At 45.4% G+C, this 26,365-nt stretch overlaps 1 protein-coding gene and 1 long non-coding RNA gene across 2 annotated transcripts; one reads left to right on the top strand and one right to left on the bottom strand.

Moving 5' to 3' along the window:
• The first annotated feature begins 1,182 nt into the window (after window positions 1-1,182).
• Window positions 1,183-18,350, top strand: LOC144038563 (uncharacterized). The gene is made up of 5 exons (XR_013289247.1): window positions 1,183-1,256; window positions 10,261-10,391; window positions 16,361-16,471; window positions 16,685-16,885; window positions 17,485-18,350. It is a non-coding gene; the product is annotated as an uncharacterized LOC144038563 (long non-coding RNA).
• On the bottom strand, window positions 5,810-24,352 carry LOC144038557 (uncharacterized). The gene is made up of 55 exons (XM_077551130.1): window positions 24,228-24,352; window positions 17,960-18,172; window positions 17,542-17,766; window positions 17,378-17,394; window positions 16,931-16,963; window positions 16,793-16,825; window positions 16,656-16,709; window positions 16,377-16,469; window positions 16,209-16,286; window positions 16,087-16,131; window positions 15,734-15,787; window positions 15,578-15,631; window positions 15,387-15,440; window positions 15,247-15,300; window positions 15,123-15,176; window positions 14,984-15,028; window positions 14,858-14,911; window positions 14,730-14,774; window positions 14,544-14,597; window positions 14,348-14,446; window positions 14,219-14,263; window positions 14,046-14,144; window positions 13,925-13,978; window positions 13,729-13,836; window positions 13,570-13,623; window positions 13,147-13,245; window positions 12,994-13,047; window positions 12,822-12,920; window positions 12,681-12,734; window positions 12,535-12,588; window positions 12,179-12,232; window positions 12,046-12,099; window positions 11,874-11,918; window positions 11,483-11,581; window positions 11,294-11,401; window positions 11,158-11,211; window positions 10,763-10,816; window positions 10,586-10,639; window positions 10,455-10,508; window positions 10,263-10,370; window positions 9,290-9,343; window positions 9,148-9,201; window positions 8,892-9,053; window positions 8,698-8,805; window positions 8,519-8,626; window positions 8,390-8,443; window positions 8,211-8,318; window positions 8,074-8,127; window positions 7,904-8,011; window positions 7,771-7,824; window positions 7,591-7,698; window positions 7,179-7,515; window positions 6,907-7,097; window positions 6,272-6,511; window positions 5,810-6,184 (listed from the first exon to the last, which is right to left on the bottom strand). The coding sequence occupies exons 1-55, from the start codon at window positions 24,322-24,324 to the stop codon at window positions 6,038-6,040; spliced, it is 4,746 nt and encodes a 1,581-aa protein (XP_077407256.1). The 5' UTR covers window positions 24,325-24,352; the 3' UTR covers window positions 5,810-6,037.
• Between the last annotated feature and the right edge of the window lie 2,013 nt (window positions 24,353-26,365).

The raw sequence follows: 26,365 nt of genomic DNA, 5'->3' as shown, positions 1-26,365 counted from the left end.
TTGGTCAAACACACTGGGAAGGGGAAAGACACACAGGTGGACGTCATCAGACATAACGAGACATGGGAAACATTCAGAAACACAAGACAAACACCAATCACAGAAAGACACAACAAACACACTAAAATAAAGAAAACCCTTGCCCATACAAAAGCGTAACGTGACACACGGGTTCTATATCATTTTTCAGTTGTATTATAATACTGTTCACATATATGTATAATTGCTGTTTTAATTCCAGGAGCAATAGACACGTTAACAGCAACTTAATGTGTGTGTGTAAAAACACACAACACAATGTGTAGCCCTCCTCCGTGTCTTGGACAGCGTGAGCATCTCAGCCTGCCGCTTGATGGGAGACATTCAAACATTGGGTGAAGCCAGTGAGACGCGGGATTCGCTAGGCAGAGCGTCAAAAGGAAGACGAGGCTCTCACAGGGTGTCCAAGGATTTTTCAACAGACCGTGGGAATATTAAGTAGGCGGTGATGGAGTGGAACCGAGAGGTGAATGCGAAGGTTAAAATACTCTCAATGAATGTATGATAAACGGTCGGGAGAATGTCCTTCCCGTTTCCTGAGCAGATATTCGATGATGACCTTAAAGTTGGAGGAAAACCTCAAGAGGCCATTAAATATCGTACCCAACTACGTGACATTCTTCCGCCGTCTCCACAGGGTCACATCGGATAGCGGTAGTGACAGCCACTGCCGGTTGTCTGTTGTTGGACAACATAATGATGGAGCAGGAGCAGGAGACAAGCATCCTCACACCAGCTGATGGAATCCTTCAGAACCGGGCCGTGGTGTCGATTGGGAGCAGACAGCAACGAGAGCAGGATGACAGTTGGGCTGAGTGGACCTTTCCATATCTGTTGATACTTTGAAGCAGACATACTGTACATGTCTATATAGCTTTAATGTTTAATGTTCTCTAAAACAAACTGATATTGATTTGCTTTCTTTTGTTCCTCTCTGCTTGTGACTGTGTATAAATGAGGATTGTCATGTTTAGTTTCTGGTTTCCTTGTGTGTCTTCCTCTTTCTGTCTTGTTAATTGTGATCCCGCCCTTCCTCGTGTCATCCAATCAGTGCCCTCAGCCACTTGCGTCTTGCCCAGGTGTGTCTTGTTGTGTCATTAGTGTTGGTGTATTTAGTCTGCTGCCTCCCCTCTTTCTGTGTGGGTGCATTGTTGGTGCTTGCCCGTGTTTGGCTGATCTTCAAATTTGGAAGAGCACCCTTTGTTCATCTGTTCTTTGTAAGTAATTAAAATTCCTGAACCTCTGCCGCCTCGCTCTGCCTTCCCGCATCTGGGTCCCCAAGCTTCCACCTTTCTGACAAGGATGCAATCACATCTGTGTTATGATCACTAAATCAAGAACTTCCAGAGGCCCTAGGGCAGAGGTGGGCAATCTCGGTCCTCGAGGGCCGGAGTCCTGCAGGTTTTAGAGGTTTCTCACTTCCAACGCAAGCCGATTCCAATCAGCAGGATCCTTATCAGGCTTATGCAGAGCTTGCTGATGAGCTGATCATATATCAGCTGCGTTGAAGAAGGGCAACATGCAAAAGCTGCAGGACTGCGGCCCTCGATGCCCACCTCTGCCCTAGGGTGACGTAAAAAGGGGAAAACATGCCCTTAAAGTGGCAAGTAAGAAAAGATTTCAAAGGAGGAGTGGAAGAAATATGAACATAGCTATGATGAAACTGAAGAGAATGAAGGGGAGTCGTCATTTGCCGCATTCCAAATATTCCCAGATACACATCTGGCTCCGAGCATGATGGAACTCTTGAGAACAATAGAAGGAGCACTTGGCCACACCTGAGGGTGCGGCGGGAGGGCCTGCAATTCAAGGGTGAGCTATGTGGCCGGCATGCGTGGATGTGACCCGGTCTGGGCGGGGACACAGGATGTCCGCACGGCCCACTCGGACCCACAAAGCCTCAACGCAGACTCCAAAGGGTGGAGGCGCGCATCATGTGATCGTGTCAATGTTGACGTGTGAGGCCGCTTCTGATCAAACATGATCGCGCCTTAAAGTCAAAAAGCAGGAAGACGTTTCATTCCGAAAAAGTGTATTTTGTATCATTTTAAGCCACTGCAACATGATGTCGTTTTAAAACGAACACTGTGCTTAAATATACGCACACGCAAAAACAACTTAATTTATTACATTACATTATTACTATGAAAGCTTCATAAAAATTTTACCTAAATCTATGAAAACTGATTTTAAAGACTTAGAGCAAATATGTTGCACTTAGAAATGAACTGCAATGCTTTAATTCACAGTATATTTCCATTGATTTTCTTTGCACCTGCTAATAATATATCGTCATCAATTTTAAAATGTTTGATTGCACTTGATGTTGTAAATATTTTTCATTTTTGCTTATATTGAATTCAGGGATTCTCTCATCTATACTATACTATACCATCCTACCGTAGTAGTAACATTGGTTGATTTAAAATTTGAGATACATACATACTACTTCCACGTTCTTTATTACTCCTTTGGGAAAGTTCCTTAAGGAAAATGAAAGTTTGAAGATTTCATCTCTGATGTTGATCAAAACAAACCACCACAAACAATCAGAGTATTTTAATGGACAAAATGTCCGTTCCTTGAGTTGGCGAGTACGTGCAAGGCGTTTGCTCCGTCTCGTCTTCAGCATCATCTGCCAACAGGAACTTCCTGGCTCCTCTTCCAGTTTCCTGCCATTGTTCTCTGCGCTGCCACCACGAGGCTCCGCCCAGGATCTTAGAAAATGGTCCATTACATGCACGGGCAAAGGTGTGGTTGTGTGAAACATTTCATATTAGCAACCATTATCGCTAACGTCCTCTTCAAATTTGGTCGTTCGTATTTCTCACCAGTTACTTGTTGGAGTAATCGACACTCCAGGCAGAATATGACTCTCGCAACAATGTCTTCCCGCAATGAAACCATTCTTAGCATATCCCATCTTGGAAATCCAATATGAATGCTGTCGCATCTTTGAAGCGTGACTGTGAGATGCAAGTTCATTTGGCGTGCAGGAAGGAAAAGGAGTTGCTGGCAAATCTGGGAGGGACGGACGGACGGACGGACGGACGGACGGACGGAGGCTCTTCAGCTAGCAAGAGTCATCCCAGCTGGGCGTTACTTCCAAGTCATCTCGGGGTCGCGGGCGCCTGGAGGGACGGCGTGGATTAAAGGAGCCGGCAAAATAGGAAACCTTTCAGCATCTACGCGGCGCCATGTGTGACTAAAGCAGGCACAATTCGAGGAATTCAACAAAACAAAACGGGAACTTCGGGGCAAATTCATGTGTCACAGCAGCAGTTGCTGAGGGTTTGCAAAATAAGAACAATAAGTGAATAGAATAAAAAAAAGGAAGGCTTAGGGTTATGTACTAGACTCTGTTTCTTAATGTGAAAAACGTAAAGATTGGTTTCATGATTTTGCCAAGTACGGTTTTCCTAAGAACGTATGCGAGAATGTTCTTCCTAGGAACACATTACTTCAATTAAATTGGAACTCACTTCCTCCACCAACTGTATTTCTGTGATAGCCGCGCGAAATGCACGCATGATATTTTCCTAGACTAGCCAAGCCTTCACAAGGTGTCCCAGCATCCATCCATCCATTTTCTTGACCGCTTTTCCTCACAAGGGTCGCGGGGGTGCTGGAGCCTATCCCAGCTGGCTTCGGGCAGTAGGCGGGGTACACCCTCAACTGGTTGCTAGCCAATCGCAGGGCACACAGAGACAAACAACCATTCTCACAATCACACCTATGGACAATTTGGAGTGTCCAATGAACCTGCCATGCGTGTCTTTGGAATGTGGGAGGAAACCCGAGTACCCGGTGAAAAGCCACGCAAGCACGGGGAGAACATGCAAACTCCACCCAGGAAGGCCGAAGCCCGGAATCTCAGGGACTCGATCTCACGTCCTCTGCACTGGGAGGCGGACGTGCTAAGCAGTCAGCCACCGTGCTGCCTGGTGTCCCAGCAACTGATGACATTTCACAAGACAACGCTAACGGATAAATACGGACACGAGCGCAAATGAGGAAAGCGCTTCTGGCAAAAAGTCCGTTATAAGAGAGGCCTCATCTATTTGGAAAAGCCCAAACTGTGGCTGAATGCTGACGTGAAACACCTGTGGGCCCGGGTGAACAGAGTGGCTAATGAGGTGGGCGTGGCTGATTGGCAGAGTTGAGCAGTGAAGGACGGCTAACGGTACTTCATTCATATAGCGCTTTTCCACCTTCCAAAGGCACGGGATCAAACCCACAACCTCTGGGTTGGCAGACGACCACTGTACCACTGAGCCACGCCCCCCTATCCATTCCCGCCGAAGAGAATGGAAAAACAGTGAAAGCACGCAGGCCAAACCAAGCCTAATTAGGGCACGCAAAGTTGGGGGCAATTTTGCATAACGCCGAATAAAGGCAGCACTCGGCTTTCATGCAAGTACGCAAGCTTTGACAAAAAAAAGAGCAAAAATGCAGAGGCTGGGCTCCACAAGCTTCCGTGGGACGGCGCTACAACGGGGCTGCGGGAGGATTGTAGCCCCTTCAGAAATCGCTTTAGCCCCACTTAATTAAGCCTTTCCAGTATTTTAATTAATATTCTAAAATATACAGTATTTCTCATTTTTTTTCTCTTCCCGGTTAAACCGTCTTTTAGCCCAGGGAGAGAGAAAAAATCCAAGTCTAGTCTCTAAATGGGACTTTGTTGGTATTTTTGGATGGATGGATTCTTGTTCATTCTTGAATGGGGTGTTAGTAATGTTTTGTTGAGTTTTTTTGCATGGATGCTCAAGCAAACATGCTTAGATGCATGCATGGACCCTATTTGTGAGCAGCAATCAAATTCAATTGAATGTATGAAATAGGTTTGCATAAGCCTGATATTGAATAGATGTTCTGTACGGTCTTGCTTTAAGAAACTTAACAAAGTCTGAAATGGGCGACGGACGCACACCTCTGAGTCACACCATATCCACATGTTGAAAACTTCCTCACAACATGGAAATAGGCAGCCATCTAAAAACGACCTCCTCTTTTCTTTTCTTTTCGATGACCTCCTCTCCAGATGCCTGGCACGGCCGCAGGAAGTGGCGAGAGTGGGCTTTCTTTTGGTGTTGGTACGGGGGTGAGGTCGACCTCCAACATGTGCAGGCTGACCTTCGGCCCTTGTTCTTCCTGTAAGGACGCCTTCCTCCTCTCAAGCTCTTTGTGCTCGCTCGCACCCCCGACGTTGCCAATTGAGGAAACGCCTGCCATGTCAGCATGTGTTCTCAAGCTAGAAGCGGATCATTTGCGGTGGAAAAGAAATACACTTTGCGTCAACTGCTTGGTTTCATTTCAGCCACCCAGTGAGGAACTACTTCTACTTGGGGAGGCGGGGGTGTGGGGGAGTGGGGGGAGGGGTGGGGGGATCTGGGGCTCATAAACTGAGAGCTGCAAATGAACTGCGCACCCTAGAGGAGAAACTTCACCTTGCGAGTAGTTTGCTCTTTTATAAGCGTTCAATAAATGTTTATTTTATTCTGTGGAATGAGATCAGCCACCCCGGGAAAAAAGACATTTATTCGAAATCAATTGTCAACAATAAACAAATACATTTTAATTTACAGTCAAGCATGTTGCATTTACAGGTGACATCTAAAGAGTTTTAGCAAAACACACAAAACATTTCAATTAATGAATATGTTTATGAACAGAACTTGAATCAGGATCAATAATTTGATTTAATCCAGATTGAGAGCTACACGTGTAAATTTAAAGGTGAACGTTCTGGATTGAAAAATGTGTTAGTCTGTAATTTTCCTTATCTAAATCTCATCTCGTAGGCATTTGTTTACTCCAAAGACTATATGAAGGTTTCACAGACAAGATGAATAAATAATGGTGGCCTTCTACCAGTCACACTTTTTTTTTTTCCAAGCCACGTGTGACAGCAATGATGTAACTTTCATCCGCAGCGCTCACAGGAAGTGGAGTCATTTTCTCAAACTCACACACCAACATTTCTCCTGCTATTTGTGTTTTATGAGAAACACACAGGTCCGATGTCAAGGCCGAACTCCTGATTGGCCTTTCCAATGTCCATGGGCGCTACGTCCGCAATGGGCAGCCTGACTGGGGTTTGAGTCCTGTATTCCAACACCGTCTTGGCCCATTTGCCGTTGGACTTCTGGCGAGAAAGAAGATACAAAACATGGACGTTTTCCCCACCCCTGATATGCATTTCCTTTTTTTCTTCCATTTTTGGAGGACTTACCACACAGCCGTCTTCGATGACGGTGTATCGCAGGCGGTTGTTGCCTTGCGCCCTCAAATCCTGACCGTTGGCCCCTTTTAGGATCAGGGCTTTCTTCACGGTGCCCTTGCCGTCTTTATAAGCCGCACTGTTCTTGCAGTGGTAGGTGACGCGCTGGTGGGACTCTTTGGATAGAAGCTGCAGGAGCTTCATCTGAACCGCTACCGTATTTGGCTGCTCTTCGCTGTTTCCGTAGCGGAACTGAAACGGTTTGGCCACGTTATGCTCATTCAGCCCCAAGAATACTCCCAAAGTACCACTGATCTCATTCAAGTTTCCACCAAGCAGTGTCCAATTAAAAGGCCCAAAAATGTGCCATGTACTGCAATGAACCGAATGGTGGAAAATGGACTACCGAATTGGCTTCATCCTTTGAAATTCATTGGAGAAAATGTCCCAATCATTTCTTCAAAATATGCTGATAAACATTCACGATACGATTTCTATTAAACACGGGGGCAAATCTTATACTTTCAGTCAGAATAGCAATAGCTTCTTTTGCTATACCGCTAAAGTAGTAGGTCTATTATTTACAACCATTCTGAATTGGTCAACGGTGTCCAAAAGTAATCAACATAAACATATCACGTGCTTACTGGACTTCCGCCGTACATCTGGGCTCCGAACCAAATGGGTTTGTTGACAGTGGGAGTGGATTTTGTCCACCATGATTTGCGGGAAATGTTGGCTGGATTAGCAGCGATGCAGGTTTCACCGCTATCCATGTTGCAGAAGACTTTGATGGCATCTTTTGTGCTTCCCTGGTTTGGATCAACCCAGTACTCGCCTGGAGACAAACAAAACATGCGTACGTTAACATTGAAGTAGGTTTAAGTTTTGTATGTATTACTGAGAAGAAGAACCTTACCACTTGTTTTTTGTGGGTAACATTGCTTGATGTCCTGACATGTCTTTGCAGGGTTCTCCTTTGTCCCATCTGGACTGCGAATGTTATGCACACGCCTGCTAAGGGTCTTCAGAGCCGTGTGAACAATGATGGGGCTCTTTTCAGGAAGAGGCTCATCTTTGTTCAACTCTGGAAGGGGAGGAGGGTCCGCTGCCACGTCGTCCTTGAAGAAGTCCACAGCTTCTGGCACGCCACGCTCACCGAAATCCATGGGCGCTGCAAAGTATTCATTCACAGCTGCAGTGGGAGGTCCAGGTGGGCCTGGAGGTCCAGGAGGTCCTGGTTCTCCTTCAGGGCCCTGAACAATAGAAAGGGAAGAGCATGTGGGCTTTGGCCCACTGGAAGACAGCGCAACATGGTACCAATGTGTTACCTGAACGCCGACGTCGCCACTGTTTCCTCTGCTTCCAGGCGCCCCCATTGCTCCTGGCTGGCCGATGTTACCCTCCTTCCCAGATGGACCCACCACGCCTGGATGACCCTGTGGAGTCATAAGATTATGTAGCTTTCTTGGCTTTTATTTTCAGTCCAGAGAATGTTTTCTGCATCTTACCCTTGGCCCAGCTGGTCCAACAATACCTGGAGGACCTGCATCCCCTGTAGCCCCCTGGTGGACGAAAAAGCAACAGTAACATTCACTTGTTTTTCTCTTCAAAGACACATACAAAGATATCATATCCACTTACAGCAATTCCTGGCAAACCGTGGAGACCGGTAAAACCTCTGTGACCTTTCTGGCCCCTCTCTCCTTGTTCACCTGCTGGTCCTTTATCTCCCTGAGGTCCTTGAGGGCCCTAAAGAGATTACAAAAGAGATGTAATATCCTGTTTGATGATAGAGAAAATGAGATTCTCACCGCTTTGCCTCGCACACCAGGCGCTCCATGGGGTCCAGAAGAGCCTTTGGCACCCTAAAACCCCAAATATGCAAAAGGCCATCACAACGGTGTCATCATTTACTGTATGTTGGAATCATTGCATCGCCATAACTCACATTTTCACCTCTTGGTCCAGTACTACCTGTCGCTCCCACCGGACCCTCATTTCCTGAAGAACCTGGTCCTCCAGCCAGACCCTCGGGACCTGGATTACCTCGATCGCCCTGTAAAGTCACACAGCTGATGAGCATACACAGATGTCTGGCCACAGGCCTCGTAACATGTCTACACCCACCCTTGCCCCCATGAGTCCGTCTGTGCCGGGAGGTCCTTCTTCTCCAGCCACTCCCTGATTGAACACAAACAACCTTAACACACTCATACAAATGACTTGTGGCAAACCCTACTGCCAAAAGCCAACAACCTCAGGGCCCGGATCGCCACTTGGCCCGGTGGCACCCACAGCACCAACTCCACCAGGAGGACCCTTTCCACCTGGGACTCCAGGAGCTCCCGCTTTTCCAGGTAGACCCTACATAACATAAGAGAATGTTAAATTGTCATCATGCTTCAACTGCCTCAAGCAGAGCGAGTCCTACACACCGCAGGCCCGGGCAGGCCTGGCATCGCTCCCTCTCCTCTCACTCCAGGATGACCAACAACGCCTCGCTGTCCTGCGGCACCAGGAGGTCCCGGAGGTCCAGTAGGACCCTGATGATGAAAGACAAGGCCAATCAAGGACTTTTCAGTTTATGCAGCATGTGGGAGCGTGCTTAACAAAACTGCTTTCTACTCACCGCGGAACCGTCTTCTCCAGAATCACCCTTGTCTCCAGGTGTGCCTGCCGGGCCTGTAGTGCCAATCTCGCCTTGAAGTCCAGGGGCTCCATTTTCCCCACGAATACCAGAGGGGCCCTGCTTTCCAGTAAGGCCAATGACTCCATCCGCTCCAACAGCACCCTAGCACATACATGCATGCAAGATTCCAAATGATAATACCATTCGACCAATTAATAAAGTACTATCTTTCCAAATGTTATCCAAGTGGACTCACAAGAGAACCAGGTGGACCGACACCTCCAGGTAAGCCAGGGAAACCAGGAGAACCCTGTGGGAAGAGAACACTTGGGATAAGGCGTGTGTCAACAGCATGTGCTGAGATTTTGCACAGGACTACAGTATGGTGGCCCACTCACCGCTGCGCCCTGCGTTCCTCTGCCACCTTTGAGTCCAGTCAGACCGACCGGGCCCTAGAACATACATCTTCATTAATTCATCAGGTAAAATATGGTAGCTCGGCTGGGGAAAGATCAACTTGCCAGCAAGCTGAATTCTCGCGGTATTCACGAACACCGCAAGAATCCATCTTGCACTGCTCCTGCTGATCTGTTCGCAACCGACCTTTTTAGGTCGGACCAATCAGGCATTGTTTAGGTCGGGACGTGAAGCTGTGACCAAATCAGGAACTCAGGTTATTTGGGAACAAACAACGAACCAAACATGGCGACACTGGACGACGAATGCATGGACACTGCAATTAATTCTGTTCTCGCAGAATTACTCAGTTTTCTTTTTTAATTTGAAGAGCGAGCGGCGCTTTGTGCATTTTTAGCTGGTAAAGATGTTTGTTTCCTTTTTTTTCCCTACGACGATGACGACATTCACATTCGTTGCTGTGATTGGTCAAAACTAAAGTTTGGTAGGCGTGCACAAGTTGGTGCATCGCCCAATCAGCTGGTAGTATTGTACAGAGAATGTCCCGCCTTTCCCGAGCAAATCACAGTTGAGCGGTCGCAGATGTGGAGAACTCACAATTATCAACCGGGCAATTTCAAGCTTGGAATGCTCAGATAAGCATCCGATGAAAGTGTTGACTTTTGTTTTGTCGACGTCTGTGTCTTTAAGGGTCTTTTGATCACTTTAGAAGTTTGTTTTAAATTCAGGGCTCACAACACGTAGCTCCCAGGTAACGAAATCCCTACTCGGCATTGACCACACAGCAGAGAGGGTGGGATTAGCACTGACTCATTTACATGGAAGAGGACTGCCCCCTCAAAAGTGCCCAAGTCCTACAAGGAAGGAGCTTATAAATAGAAAAGTGATGGTGTTCCGCGGTGATGTACAGAAAAGTGTCAAATCCTAAAGTGTTTCCTTCCATTGAATGCAGACCTGTACTCCCGGTGTGCCGGCAATTCCTGGTGGTCCCGGTGGTCCTGCCTCTCCCTTAAGGCCTGGTTCTCCAGTCTCCCCTTTCACCCCGGCTTGACCTTCAGCACCCTGAGAAAAACCCACCAAAAAGTAAGCATGTGCAGTTTGGACCAATTATAGTATTTGGTAGAACCTTTTGAACCGATGACTTACAGCAGTTCCAGGAAAACCTGCAGCACCAGTTGCACCGGGCTCACCATTTGAACCCTGTTGATGGCACACACTTGAAAGGCAGAAGCAACAGTGATTATAAGCAATTCTGATGACATAAGTGTTTTACTCACAGGTACTCCTCTTGTTCCTCGGCGTCCGTTGGGTCCTGGGGAACCGGGCTCTCCCTGGAAAAACACAAACGCACATAGAAAAGAAGGCTTTTGTATTACCTCAAGTCATTTAACCAAATTAATATACTGGAATGCCAATGTCATGTTTTAACGCAAAACCTAAACATTGAGTCTTACCTTGGCGCCGTTGGCTCCAACTGCACCCGGAGGTCCAACTGGACCAGAAACACCCTTGAATAGACAAATATGTGTAATTATAGAAAATATGCCATGCATTGATCATCAGACTCTTTAATAGTTTAAGACGTGGGTTTCCAGTGTCCACACTATTTCCTCTGAGGGCTGCATGCATGCATGCATGCATGCAAAAAAAAAAAAAAGGATACATAGGCCAAATTAAAATTCTTCTGCTTTCATTTTGTTCAACACACTAAAAGCAATCTATCAAGCAACTATATATTGAGCTGTTTTTAAGTGCTTCGTCACAGCTTTCTGTTCAGCCCTGTTTTAAAAGGTTTAAAAACAATCATTAGGATAAATGATGTCTGTTTGTCAGACTACAAACAACTCACCCGAGCTCCATCAAGTCCAGCTTTGCCTTCTAGTCCGATGTCACCGGCAGAGCCCTGTTGGACGAGATCCTCATTTTGACTTCATGTGTCAACACTGAAATTGTTTTAATCTGGGTAAATTGCAGGCGGCACTTACCACGTCCCCCTTTGGGCCGGGGGATCCTGAGATGCCTCTTTCCCCTGGCATACCCTGAAGTCCTGGACTTCCTGTTTCTCCAGTAGTTCCTTTTACACCGGGCTTTCCCTAAAATACACCATCACTCGGATTCATATTGACCATAGCTATAATTTGAAGACAAAAACAGTGGCATTTCCCCTCTGATACCTTGAATCCATCTGGACCTAGACTACCTGGAGTACCCTTAGGTCCCTGCAGACCTTTGGGTCCGGTTTCACCTCTCCCTCCAGGAGCACCTCTTTCTCCCTGTTGGGGACAGTAATGTCCAATGATGTACAGGATTCAAATTTGACCCTGTAGAACAGAGGTGGGCAATCTCAGTCCTCGAGGGCCGAAGTCCTGCAGGTTTTGTAGGTTTCTCACTTCCAACACAAGCTGATTCCAATCAACAGGATCGTTATCAGGCTTATGCAGAGTTTGCTGATGAGCTGATCATATATCAGCTGTGTTGGAGAAGGGCAACATGCAAAACCTGCAGGACTCTGGCCCTCGATGCCCACCTCTGCTGTAGAAGGAAAAACAAGGGCTGCTGACTTACCCTCAATCCGGAAGTTCCGGCAGAGCCTTCCTCCCCAGCAAGTCCCTGAGCGCAACATTAAAATGACTTCATTGGCGGATCGTTACTGAAGCATTCTGCGATACTTCATTTGATCAGGATGGGGTAAATATTTTCAAATGAGTAATACTGTGTGTCCGATTTGTATACACACCTCACTTCCTGGTTTACCAGAGTCACCGGGTGGACCTGGCACTCCAGGCAAACCCTGAAAAACAACCACGCTTGTATAAGCAAGCAAGTTCGTGCATGAGTTCAATTCAGAAGTTTTTGTCCTGGTCAATCACCTGAAAGCCAACGGGTCCCTGTGACCCTTGCTCGCCTCTCTTCCCTGCAGGACCCTGGATAAGACAGCATAGTAAGAAGATTGAGGGATGACACAGAATTGAACTGGATTCTGCTTGTTTTATCCAAGAATAATCTGCACAAGTTTTTGGTTTCAACTGCATTTGGGTTCTCCCGTTCACTGCAAACAAACTCCAATATGTTATCCGACTCTTCATTCCCATGGACGTGTTCTTGTTTGTATTTCTCTACATAGTGTATATACAATATGTATAGAATACAAGGCAAAGATGCTTTGATCAAGGGACTGCGGTGAGAGTAATCCGATTCTGGTAAAGATGATGAATGAGCTACTTACCGCTGGGCCAGTTGGACCAGCAGCGCCTTCCTCGCCGTCTTTTCCGTTCACTCCCTGGAGGACGTTTTGTGTATTTTATCATCACTTCACTTCTTCATTGGATTAATAGTACATTGACTTTTGATTTCTAACAGAAAATAACACACCCTTTGACCCTGCGAGCCAAAACTGCCAGCCTCGCCGTTCTTCCCAGGATCACCCTGAAAGTTACAAAGGAGTCAGCATCATCTTTGCTGCATCATAAAATGGATTCTCATATTATGCCAATTGAGTACGCTCAAACTGACAGAGAGGCCTTTTGGACCTGACAGGCCCATGATTCCAGCTAAACCTCGACCTCCTGTTGAACCCGCTGGGCCCGGTTTGCCGTCATCTCCTGCCAAGCCCTGCAGCATGAAATGCTCATCAAAAATGCAGCATTGACTGCAAAAAGACTCGTCAAGAACGATTGTTACAAACCTGTGGTCCTGGTTTGCCTTCTTCTCCTTCTGCACCCATAATTCCAGACAGACCCTGATGGACAGGACATAGCATCAGGATTGCATTTATGAGAGGTGAAGCCGTGCCACAACAAGAGGCTTAATGCTAACTACAGATGTCAATTGGACTTACCCGAGCGCCAGTTAAACCGGGCTCTCCGGGGCGTCCCAGATCTCCTGCCGGACCTTTTGTAGCCTGTGTGCCCGGTGGCCCTCTTTCGCCCTGAGCTCCCTGCGATGGCAGAATAGCACTTTTGAAAATGTGACAAAGGAGAAACTGATTTGCTATTAAGGCAAGACGAGTAAAGGCAAGTTAAGTATTGGACTATTTACACATAAAGTTATTTGCAGAGCCCAAAAAAGGATCGACATCAGAAGAACGTTTTCGACTTGTGAAAAAGAAGCAGTAAACAATCCAATTTTCAGGTCAGACTGAAATGTAATTTGAGCAGATTTTATGTGTCCAGGAAGATTGTTGCACAGTTGAGGAGCATAGAAGCACAATGCTTCTTCACTGAAAGTCTCAAAGGGTCTTGAGTATATTTGGCCAACTCACTTTTGCACCTGGAAAACCATCCGTGCCAGAGAAGCCACGATTCCCTGGGATGCCCTGTAACAAATTCCAAAAAAGAAAACAATGTTTGTCATTGTCAAGGACATTTGCAACTACTTAACCAACAGAGCATCCCAGTTACGACATATTGCGCCAACTCACAGTCTCGCCTTGAGGTCCTGGGTCACCGACAGAGCCCGCATCCCCTCGAGGTCCACGCTTGCCCTCATCTCCCACGGGGCCTAACAGACCTGGAGCGCCATGGTCGCCCTGACAACAGGTTGCAATCACAGAAGGTTAACCTGCGCTCCACTAAGCTGTAAGTAAGAGCATTTTCACATTGAAAATTCCGTCGTACTCTTTCTCCTTTAAGTCCAGCTTCTCCTCTCACTCCAGCCACACCAGCATCACCCTGGAGAAAAGTTGACATAAGAAAGTGCGGACAAAAGACACAAAGAAAGTGCTGTCTCTCATTTTACATCTTGGCCTTTTGGTCCCTGTGCTCCTGTGGTTCCTTGGGGTCCTGGGGACCCAATCGGGCCAACCAGCCCTGATGGACCCAGACCACCTGCTAGGCCCTGGAAAGAAGTCAAAGATTTAATGACAAACGTTGCTGATGCTAAAGGAGAAATTGCTATATTGGCTCACGTACTGTTGACCCCCTCGCACCTGGCGCTCCATCGGGCCCCTCGGCTCCCTGTTCGCAACCAATGAACGGGCTGAGTTAGTAACGACAATATCAACTTTTCATGTCATTCAACAGATCACTGTGTTTGCCCGCCTGCTTTCCGGTGGGCCCTGATGGTCCGACATGACCCGCATCTCCTCTGGGTCCCTGCTGACCTGGACTTCCTCTCACACCAATGTTTCCCACTTCACCCTGGAAAGGGTCAACGTAACATGCAATAACGAATTCAAGAATTCAATGGATTGGTTCATCTTACTTGTCAAATTTCAAGGCAAAACCACAATCATACCTTCTGTCCCGGCCCACCTGGGAAACCTGGCACACCAGGGATTCCAATAGGACCCTGTGATTGAAAAAATGAATGATCATGATATTGGGCCAAAATGAATAGTCATTGTAATGACACCAGGTTTTGGAAAATGTTGGACTCACTCCAAGTTTATTCTGGACTTGAAATGACATGAATTGTACTCACCAGGGGACCTGGTTTGCCAACATGTCCGGCTGCACCGCGTTTCCCCTAAAGCAGAAACACATCAAATCTCTCAATGCGGCAACATTTAAGGCACTACAAATAATCAAATAAGGGATGGTTGTTCCCACCACAGCACCAGGTGCACCAGCCCTTCCCCTTTCACCCAATAAGCCTGGTGGGCCCTGAAAGACAATGAGTTCTCAATGCCTGTCCACATCCAAAGTTGTAATCTGTTCATTGCGCGTGTTGCCTACCACTGGGCCAGGAGCACCCATGGCACCGGGAGTACCAGAAATTCCCTGCAGAACACAATGAAGAGTAGCCGATGAATGTGGAAAAAAAACCCAGTACTGGCTCTGGTTTTGGATTTTGTCATCAAACTTCAAATCCTACCTTGCCTCCAGCGGCACCGGTCTCACCTCTAGGACCAAAAAGGCCCCACTCACCCTGTTGGAGAGAAATTCCTAAGTTCATCGCTCATGTCCAAAAACGTAAAGACATTTGAATAGGAATTTACCTTGTGACCTTTTTGACCTGGGACACCTGGACTGCCCGGTAACCCTCGTGCACCCTAATAAGATGGCATCATTAAATATGAAATACACTAAAAAGAATGTCAATCCGAAAAGAATGTTGATGTAGGAAGTGTTTGTTCACCACTGATCCTGGGAATCCCAACTCTCCTGGAGCACCAGCGGCTCCAGCTTCCCCCTAAGCAGATTTAAACAAGAGTTATACATAATGATCAAGCTAAACATAATCTTAGTACACAATCAATCTGGTCAATGAAATAACTTCATATGGTTATTATGAATTGATAAATGTCACTCTGGTGATGTTTCACTGACATCAGGACCACTTTTTCCTGTCAACCCTTCTGGTCCTCGAAGACCCGGTTCACCCTAAGGATGAACACAAGGGAATGTCAAAGTTTGAAACTTTCAGAGCATACCCGAGAGTGCAGGCTTGGCATAAATGTCAGAATAGCAACGTGAAGACAATACCATATGTCCCGGTTCTCCGGCCTCGCCTGGCAGTCCCTGGCCACCGGCTGGTCCCTGAACAGGAACAGACAGAAAATGTTGTTTTTACGCCTACAGTTGAAAAAGTGTTCATTTGCATTCTGCCGTCTGCCTGCGTAGGTAGCACAGGTGTCAAACAAGATGTCAAACTCACGTCCCGGAAGCCAGATCCAGTCTGTCATCATCAATTTCTGTGGCCCACTAATGTGTGTGGAAATGTGCCATTTTCTTTCACTTTTTACAGAGCAATTGAACAACATAACTACTAATTGGAAACCATAACTAAAAATGAGTTTAACACCTTGCGTCAGGTTTAAGGTGTGTGCAAAACCTACTGGTGGACCAGTCGCCCCAGCAGGCCCTCGTGATCCTGCTTCACCCTGAAACGGTAACAAGTGACTTAGTGTAGGCCAGGCCACATCCCAAGATTCCGAATGGTTTAGTGGCTTGTACTCACCCTTGATCCTGTCACCATGCCGGTCAGGCCTGCTGACTTTTCATTGAAACCTGAAGCCATTTGTGACATGAAGTTTCCCTTTGGGTGACAAAAAATGGACATTATCATTCTCTTATTTGAACTTTTTGCCTGTTGACGGCGAATTGCTGCAGGAAGAATCCTTCTCACCCCAGGAAGGGAAGGAAAACCCGGGGGGCCCGGCTCGCCTGGATTTCCGGGTATACCGGGCTCTCCATCAAAGCCTGGAGGTCCTTGGAATCCCTGTGAGTTTGATAGTGATTACATTTTTACATGAAATACAAAATGTAAGCTTCTTTTACTTGTATTTGAACATCAAAGCTATAACAGATGTAAAGACAGAGATTAGGATGATTCCTAAGTGATAGACACTGCTCTTCCTCTTAAGGTCAAAGTTCAATGGCCCAACCTCTAACAATTCTTACTTACCCTTCTGCCTTTAAATCCTCGATGTCCAGGTCTTCCCTGAGCACCCGGAGGACCCTGAAATGGAAACGCAGCACATATGTTCATTTGAAATGCAAAGCTGCATTCTGACCTTGTTGGTTCTTCTGTCTTTAACTCACGGAGGGTCCTTGAGGTCCAGGGATTCCCACAAGCTGAGCGAGCCAGAGAAAAATCATAATATCATATCATCACGTTTCAAAACAAGAGCACTGGTAAATAATCCTTGACGTTGCATGCATCTCTGTATGTTAACTTACCTGTGGAATATCACCAGGTTCACCCTTCTGTCCCTATAAGAAAGAAATCAGTCTTTATTGCAAAAGAAACTCATCTGAATACTTGGATATTCACAATTGAAATGACTTTAGAAGACAAACTTTTTCTTTTCATCTATACCCACTCTGGAAAAAAAATGGAGACTAAAAAAAAGCAAAACAAAAAACATTGGACCTCTTTTGATATGTTGACCATTTTTCACTGAAGCAAATGGATGCTCTTAATATGTCTATATAGAATTTTGGAGTTATGCCAACAGTAGTTTTTAGAATGAACTAAAAATACATATAAAACCTTCAAATAGCAAAATCATTTCTAAAAAGGTCTTATTTTTTTCCAGAGCTGTGTGTCCACATAATGTACTTTTTTCTTCTTCTTATAATGCTTACAGTAAGTAATTGTATTGGAAATAAAACATGATGACTTACCCTATAACCCATGATTGCTTGAAGAAAGTAGTAAAAAAAGAAGAAGAAGAAGAATATATTTATAAACAAATGTTTTGCAGCTTGTGATAAATGCTTAAACTTTACAGGGCAGCGCACCCTTGTGGCTAGGGTGCATAACTGCAGATGGATCCCTGTGGCCTTACCGATGTGCCTGGTGGCGCTGGCCAGGTTCTGGCACACGGGGCAGCACTCGCCCTCCGGGGTCACCATCTTGTGGCAGTTGGGCACCACCTCGCACTGCACGTCGCTGCAGATACTCACGCCGTTGTCGCACACGCACACACTGCACGCTGCGGGTTTCCAGATGTCGTTGTGAGCGTAGATCTTGCCTTCCACTTGGCAGCTCGAGCCCTCGTTCTTCACGGGAGCTGCAAGCGCAGAATCGGTCACGGACCAAATCAACACAGGCCAGTGATTGCCACCACAATCACAATGATGTGTTCATCTATCTACCCGTGACAGGCAGAACTATTTGATTTGATGGCAGTTCATTGAGGCGAGGGCATCATGAATTCAATGTCTGGTAAATGTCTGACAAAGTGACACAGCTTCCACACGAACCTGCGGAAGGGTCTGCGGTGGGAGTGTCCGCGGGTGTGATGCACACCGGGCAGCACTCGCCCTCCGGGGTCAGTGACTGGGCGCAATCGGCAAGGTCGTCGCAGATCACACTCTCACACGCGGCCTTGCCGGACTCACACACGCAGATCCTGCAAGGTTCGGGGCTCCACATTTCTTTGTTGGCGTACACGTGTCCATTGTCGCCACACGTATCTATTTGGAACAAGTGCACGAGTTATTCATGCAGTGTTACCTCGGAGTTTTGAACATAATTCGTTCCTGCAAAGTGTTCAACCTCCCAAACATTTTTTTCCCATAGGAAATCATTCAAATGCAATTAATCCGTTCCCAAGCTCCAAAATCAGAAAATTCCTATTTTAATTTCTATTCATGTTCTTTACATTTACACCCTGTGCAGTATTAAAACAATTTTTTAAAAAAAAACCTTACCTTGCCTGTTGTGGTGTGATGGCACCAGTGAATGGTAAATGCTATGTTAATGCTAGCTTTAGTTCAGTGCCGAGTTTGTGTATTTTACATTGGGCATATTGTTAGACTACTAAGCGGTCCTTGCGTGCGTTGTTTAACATCAGGTACGTTGTTGAACAGCTAAGGGGGGTCCTCGTGCCAGTATTTACAGAAGTAGTCGTGGTAGTTACAAGGCGTGATAATCTTCTTGCTAATTCCACTGTGGTTTGTAGTTTTGTCATGTTTTTCTTTGCTGCCGCTGGCACTCTTGTCTTTCTTTGGGCCCATGGCCAAGAAAATTGTCGTGGAAAAATCAAAATGCACTCGCGAGTATGGAGCACCTCCGGGAGTATTCACGATCTGACTGGAAATGAGCAGTTCATCGTCTCAACTACCGCAACGTGAGCATTCGGCATCGCTCGGCATCGCTCGGCATCGCTCGGCATCGCTCGGCATCGCTCGGCATCGCTCGGCATCACTTGTTTTGCTTGGGTGTTCGAACTCTGAAAATGAGTTCAAACTCCAAGGCATTTTTTACTGGGATTTTTTGGTTGAAGTCCGATTTGTACGAGTTGCGAGACGTTCAAACTCCAAGGTTCCGCTGTACAATAGTAATACAATACAATACAAGTACAATAATTGCTGTTTGTTGTAAGGATTACATTTGCGACATTCATGGTTTGAATTTTGCTTTCCTTCGTGTGTGCAGTTTACATTTACAGTTCTCCTGCGTACATGCCTGGATTTTCCACAGGCTTCCTCCCACAATCCCAAAACATGATTTTTATTGTCACTTCACATTGGAAAAACGGAATTGACTCTTTTTGGCTCAAGTATCAGTACCTGGTTTGATTGTTGGGGGATTGTGAGATGACAGCAAAGGATGAGTTTACCTACTTGGATAGCAGATTATCAGGAGGAAAAAAAACTATAAATCAGAGAGTTCGGTTTATTGCAAGATGGTCGACTATTCTAAACAGAAGAGATGCTATCAGGAGCTCGGGTGCAGTCACACTATGATTGTGGCTGTTCCTCCTGGTACTCTGCAGTCCCCAAAATACATCTCTAAACATTTTGACAGTCTTAAGTGGCTTAGAGGAGAGGAACGAGTGACACAAATCCAACTATGTATGGTCTATAGGATTTTAAATAATGTGCTCCCAGTTTTATTTGATGAAACATTTTTTCTAAAATAAGTGACGTTCATGACCCTGCCACCAGGGGTAGAGTCTCAAACCTCATCCCTGACAGGTTCCAAAGAAACCACGATGGAAATAAGCCTCAGGCTTCGTTGTGTTTCGAATCCCTTTGGCAGCAGTTGTGTCGTCGTTTGTTTGTTAACATGCTTTGTTGTCAATAAATATTTCAATCAATTCATCAAAAATATTGAAGACTCCAATTGAGTTTTTTTCCTTCTGTATGTGCTCTGTGATGAGCTTGCGACCAGTCCAGGGTGTGTCCCTGCCACCTCTCGCACAAAGTCAGCTGGGAGAGAATCCAGCTCACCCGCGAGCCTGATGAGGACAAACCATGCGCAACAAATCATGGATGGATGGATTTTAGTTGCCAGCAGAGTGATTAGAAGGTAAAATAATGATGTCAAGTCATTAAGATGAAATATTTGGGGTCAAGGAATTTGTGGGCAAGGCACCCCAAAATATATCTTTTTTTTATATTTTGAACTTGTAATGTGTGCTATTTATGTTGATATGTTCAATAAAACCAAAACAAAAAAGCAAAAAACAGAGCAATCATGAGAAGATTTGTATGAAATGCGTCCCACTCGGAGGTTATTGAACGTGAGATGTCGTTCTCTTTTGGCCTCAAAGGACAAACGTCTCGTTTCTGTTGGGAAAGACTGAAAGTCACACACGGTGGCTTTCCAGTTTGAGCAAATTGCTAATTGTAGCTCATCAAAACAATGATTAGGACTGATAAAAGGGGAATGCTTTGCAATACATTTGACTTTTGTTTGTGCTGAATTGTTTGTCGTATCCCGCATCATCAACATCATCCAATTTTCCATGAATGGCACTGGAAATGGAAATGGAAAATTTAAAAAAAAAAAATAATAATAAATAAAAAAAAAAAGGGAGAACAATGATGATGACATTTCAAATGATCAATACTGAGATCTAAAAAAAAAAAAAAAAAAAAAAAAAGAAAGAAATGGAAATGGACCATAAAAGTCGTTCCACAAAACAACCTGCATGGTTCCATTAATGTCATCATGAGCTCAAATGAAATTGCTGATTGTTTCCAACTGTCCTTTTCACTGATTCCCAAGCAGGGAGTTGTGGCACATTCATGCGCCATGAGAGATCATCAGGGGTGCTGCAAGAAGTTATCCAATTTCATCAATTATTCCTGATAAAGATATCTTCAACGATGTCCTCCAGCGACATATAAATACAAGCACAACAATTCAAAACTTTTTCATGAGATGGTAGGAGGTACATTCAACCTGTTTTTCCACTTGCTGCCATTTCCATTTGTAAGATTGATGTTCAATTCAATTAAAATTGATCAAATTTCACAGTTGATTTGTGACTAAAATGAGTCCCAATCCCCCCAAAATTCCAGTATTCATACTTTTGTGCCATTTTTGTTGGGTTATTGAGATGTGTTGGAATGGACTGCTATTTATACAGTGCTTTTTTTTAGCTCTCGTGCCCAAAACACTTTACAGTGGTCAGCTGCTGCCACGCAGGACGCTGCCAGGTCCACTGGGAGCAAATCAGGCCCGGTTCAGTGTCTTGCTCAAGGACACTTCCGCATGGTCAAACCCACAACCTCGTAGATGGTAGATGACTCCTCTACCACGGAGCCACGCCACCCCTCACGGGTTAAGGGACTCAATAAATGTTGGCAAAAACTGCTCTACATTTTGCTCTATTTTCGTAGGCTGGCATCCAAACAGGCTTCATTTTGGCGCCGGGGCAAGTCCAGTTTGACACAGCGTGCAACATGTTCCGGTGCCTGGAGCTGCCACATCTCCTGCGCATGTGGAAATTCGGGGGCGAGGAGGTTAGACGGACACACTGTTGCACGATCGGGGGTCCAAGGCCGACTCCATACATGGCCAACGAGATCATCCGCTAAGGGAGATCTTGCACTTCTCATGCATGGACCCCAGCGAGTCCAGTTGTGCTTTCTCAAGGTCAAGGACTGCGTGCATCTCTGATTAGGAAAGAGAATGAAGGGAGCTGCTTCGTTTGGCCAGCAGTCAGCAGCATTCCATCCCGCAACGGCGCAAAAGCCCTTTTCTTTGCTAATTCAAGCCAAATACCAAAAGAAGCAAAAGCTCACCCGTTACACTGCGCTTTGCACTAGACTTGCACGAAAATAAGGCCCTTAGTAATAAAAATGTCTCGAATGAAACCCTTCATGGGTATATTTAAAGTCATCATTTGGAAAGTTATGTGACTAGAAGGCGTTAATGTATAACATTGAAAGTTAATGACAAAGGGCGAGCGCAAAAATGAACTTGAACGTGGCTTTGCAGCGCGACTTGGTGATTAAGGAGCAATTAAGGTGAGCTTCAACACGTTTCATCATGACAAGAATTCAACAAGTGGCAACAATCAGTCGCACTCAACGATGATTTTTACAGCTGCATGAATCATGTCATCCATTATGACATATATGAATTCAGTGCATTGTTTTGATGCCATATTGAAAGGAATCGTCTTTTTGGGGAGCTATTCCCCCGACTGGCGAGAACCCGTTGAAGCCGCTTTTGTCCCGAATGTGGCCACCTGCTGCAGACTTTGTGAGCTGGGCCATAATTATGTGGTGAAGCCTCTCCCCGCGCAAGACGCTCCTTCTCACCAGCAGCAGTTATTTTTAGGGGAAACCACACTAGATGTTATATACGTTGGCTTTGGCCTGAAACGTGTGGTTTGCCTTTCTTGGGGGGGGGGGGTGCCACGCCCGCATGTCTGCAGAACTGAGAATTTGTTGAATTGAATTGCACTCTTCTCAAGATAATCATAAAAATGAAAAAAAAAAAATATATATATATATATATATATATATATGTTCAGGCCAATTTTGACATCCTTATGTCATTAGTTCGTCGGCACTATTTTAATGGTCAAAGACCCCCAAATTCCTCACAGCGATCTACTTTGCGTCTTTACAGCCCACATAATGTGGAACAATTTGTGACACCTGTTTTCAAATGCCGCGCAAAGAAAGCAACAAGTTCAATCAGTTGATCGTGCACATGGAAGTTGTCTCTTCCAGTGGAGCATCATTGGGCCTCCTTTCACTCAGGGTGTGTCCCGTGTGCCTCTGGGCTCAAGTCTGACCAAAATTAGTGGCCTGCTTTTGTCCGTCCCGTCCACGAGGCCACATCATTACAGGAATGGAGCTCGGAACCCCTTCATTGGGTGCCGACCGAGCTCGCACGCAAATAGACCGGCCGCTCCTGTCAGCACACACTGAACTCAGTGGGATTGTTTTTGCTTCTTTAGTGCCAGCTTGGCATCCTGGTGATGCAGAAAAAGGGCCCAAGAAGGTTCAATCACACTTTTGTTAGTTTTGAATTGAGTTTTATTCCTGCCATGCACATCACAGGCCAATCTCACAATCGATCTGTGCAACTTGGAAAACTTAAGGGACAGTGGAGGAGAATGCGGCATGCGACCAAAAAGAAAAAAAAAGAAAAGATATCAGACGTCACGAAGGACATCACTGTGACGCGGGCAGCCGTCGACCAAAAAAAGATAAACGTTATGTTTGATTCTAGGCAGGCATCCCCAATGCAAATGTTTTTAAAAATGTCATCATGATCATGTACATAAAAGAGTCTTAATCCACTTTTTTTTATTGATCTGAACTGGATGCTCTTTCAAACCTTGTCCAAAATCGCATGAGGAAATTCAGGGGGAAAAACGATCCATCCATCCATTTTCTTTACTACGTCTTTATTAGGCTTGTGGGTGACCTATCGAGCAGGCGTGTCAAACTCTTTTTGTTTCAGTGACTCATTGCCACTTTGGAGTTCCAGCTTCCCTTATTGGGCTGTTTTGACCGTGACAGTGTCGTCTCATCATATCATTAGATAAACACAACAAATTGATGGTTTGCTAGATTTTGTCTTTTTTTTCTTCTTCTTTTTTTTAGGGAAATCAGAAGTTAAGGATCACAGTTTGTTGGATTATTGTTGAAATCACTGTAAAAAGGGTAACAAAATGACTGCTAAATCTCAATGTTATTATTCATTATACATGAAATCAAAATTTGATACAGACTGCAGCAAGGATCATGGAAATATACACACATGACTTGCTTTCGTGGGCCACCTAAACGATGCGGGGGGTCCAGATCTGGCCCCCGGGCCTTGAGTTTGTTACCTGTGATCTAGAGCTTAGCTAACATTGGGCGATAGGTGGAGTTCACCCTGGAACGGTTGCCGATCAATCACGAGGCACATATAGACAAACACACACTCACGATAAATGAGTCTTCAATGAACGTGCCGTGCATGTCTCGGGAACGTGCAAGGAAGTCAGAATATGCTGACAAACCCCACACAAGCACTCAGACAACAGGCAAACTCGGGATTCGAACCTAGAACCTCTCAACTGCGAGGCAAACACACAACCCCATAGTGCTGCCAGGGAAAAAAATACAATTGAAATGAATTATATCACTAAAATGTATCGTCTCCATAAAAACACAGTGTGGCAAAGAGATTTAAAAAAAATAATAATAATAATAATAATAAAATAAAAAAAACAATGGCCAAAAAATAAGGTCTGGGAACACCCTCAGATGAAAGGAAGCTACTCACCATTCTTGGAGTTTTCCTGGCAGGAGACTGTAATCACCTGAGTTAGGGAAATGGCGGCCAGCAGGAGCGTAATCCTCATGTGCACGGAAGCGGCCATCGCTGCACGCCGGGCACGCAAAAGGACCTCGCACACAAAACACACTCAAAAGAGGCCCGCCCGAGCTACAGCATCCAGCCCGGAAGATCCCGATAACCCTGAGTGCACCCGACTCCCGGATGAGCTGGGCTCCTTCTTCTCCTCCTCCTCTTCCTCCTCCTCCTCCTCACGGCATCTTCCTCCCGCCTCCGCCTCACTCTTCATCGCGGCTTCTCGTCCCCCGCCAGACGCCACTCCGGTCTTTGAACCACGTGCGTAATTAAAGGCTGCATGAAAATCCTTTGGGATCAGCTAAGAATTTGGAAAGCAAAAAAAAGAAAGAAAAGAAAACGCTTGATTCCGCATGACCTTTGACCCTGATTTGGAGTGATAGCGTCTTTTCGTGAATTCTTTTCATTGGCTGATTGAGGAATTTCATTTGGATGTGCACGAACATTGTCACACTCGTGACAGCACCAGGCAGACTTTTGAACGCATGCCATCATGCTATGGTCATTGAGAAGTTGTGCCCAATCGTCGGATTGGCATCGTATGCTCGTTCTTGCAGTGCACACGTTGCATCATCCTCTTGGGGTGCAACGATGCCAAAATGGAGCATCAAAGGGGCGGGGCATAGGAGGCGGGGATGGAAAAATTAGGAAGATGAGATCATCACGTTTGTAGAACTACAATTCAGAACTGACGTCCAGAGATCAATATTGCAAAATAAACTGCCAGTCGATCAGCTGGTCAGCGTTTTATACACTCTCAAAATTGATTGGTAAAAAAAAAAAAATCGAGTAGGTTAAGCTTTTATTCAGACATTTTATTGGTTAGCCAAAGAGCCAATGAAATTGGTTACAATGGAAAGTAAGTCTAGACACTTGGAAATATATTTATTGTATCAATTGAATGTATTTATTCATTATTATAAGTGATTACAATATATATGTCATTTAGTGTTTGGAAATGGAAATGTGTGTCTAAATAGATCACTTGGCATGACCAGCTAAGTGGACTAGTGGTCTACCCTGAGACTGGGGAGGTTGTGGGTTCAATTCTTGGCCGGGTCATGCCAAAGACTATAAAAACGGGACCCGTTTGCCTCACTGCTTGACACTGAGCATTATGGGTTGGAAATCGGTGGTTAAATCCCCAAATAATTCCCAAGTGTAGCTCCTCAGTTGATCAATTTCGGCCCACTTAGAAGGCGTGACCATCAGTGGGACTTTTTTTTTTTTTCAGGAAATCCCGCGGGTCATGGTATTGCCGATGTCAAAATGTCAGCCTCTAATACAGATGAACCAATCTCTTGGTCAGAATGACCAATTTGTATGGGTTGGCCCAATCACCAATAGATATTGGTTGAAAGCACCGACCGCTGTAGAGGGCTTGTTTTAACCAAAGGATCTGTCGGACACAAAACTACCAGCTGTCAAGGGCTAGTGGTGGTTGCAGACCCAAACGCAGGGAAGCGGGGCAAAAAAGTCAGAGGGGATCTAAAAAAGAAAAAAAAAGAAAAAGAAGCATTTTATTACGCAAAACAAAAGCAAAGTCCAAATGACAAAACGCGGGGAGGACAACAAGGCAAACAACTGGCAACATGACGAGAGGAAAAGCACACTGAATCGACGCAGACAGAAGAGAGACATGAGACGAAATACACACACAAACACTAATGACACAACAAGACACACTTGGGGCAAGACACAAGTGGCTGAGGGCGCGAGGAAGGGCAGGATTACACTTAACAAGACCAAGGGAGACACGCAAGGAAAAACAGAACCCAAACATTACATTAGGTCAAATTGAACCTTTTTTTTTTTTTTTTTATTTGACCAATCTGTTTTTAGGGTGTAGCAGGTGTCAGGAATCTCTGGCCCATGGATCATTTACAACAAGATATTTTTCTGGGAAAAAAAATAGTGAGCCTCTTTTGTTAAAATTGATCATTGTAACGCGTCATTGCAGAAGGACGCCCGCCAGCCTATTTTTTTATTGCATCCCTCAACAAAAAGAAAAGAGTATTTTGGGAAGACGATGCCACCCGATTTTCTGTTCT

The sequence above is a fragment of the Vanacampus margaritifer genome, chromosome 1 (assembly GCF_051991255.1).
Source record: "Vanacampus margaritifer isolate UIUO_Vmar chromosome 1, RoL_Vmar_1.0, whole genome shotgun sequence".
NCBI lineage: Eukaryota > Metazoa > Chordata > Actinopteri > Syngnathiformes > Syngnathidae > Vanacampus > Vanacampus margaritifer.
This window is presented reverse-complemented; position numbering and strand designations above follow the sequence as displayed.

Bases quoted from the DNA above. Each gene is read 5' to 3' on its own strand.
- LOC144038557 (XM_077551130.1), bottom strand. From the start codon at position 24,324: ATGGCCGCTTCCGTGCACATGAGGATTACGCTCCTGCTGGCCGCCATT. The intron at 14,145-14,218 runs GTACGTGAGCCA...ACTTCTTTCCAG, and splicing joins CAGGTGCGAGGGGGTCAACA to GGCCTAGCAGGTGGTCTGGG. The intron at 8,319-8,389 runs GTGGGTGTAGAC...GTGACTTTACAG, and splicing joins ACGGACTCATGGGGGCAAGG to GGCGATCGAGGTAATCCAGG.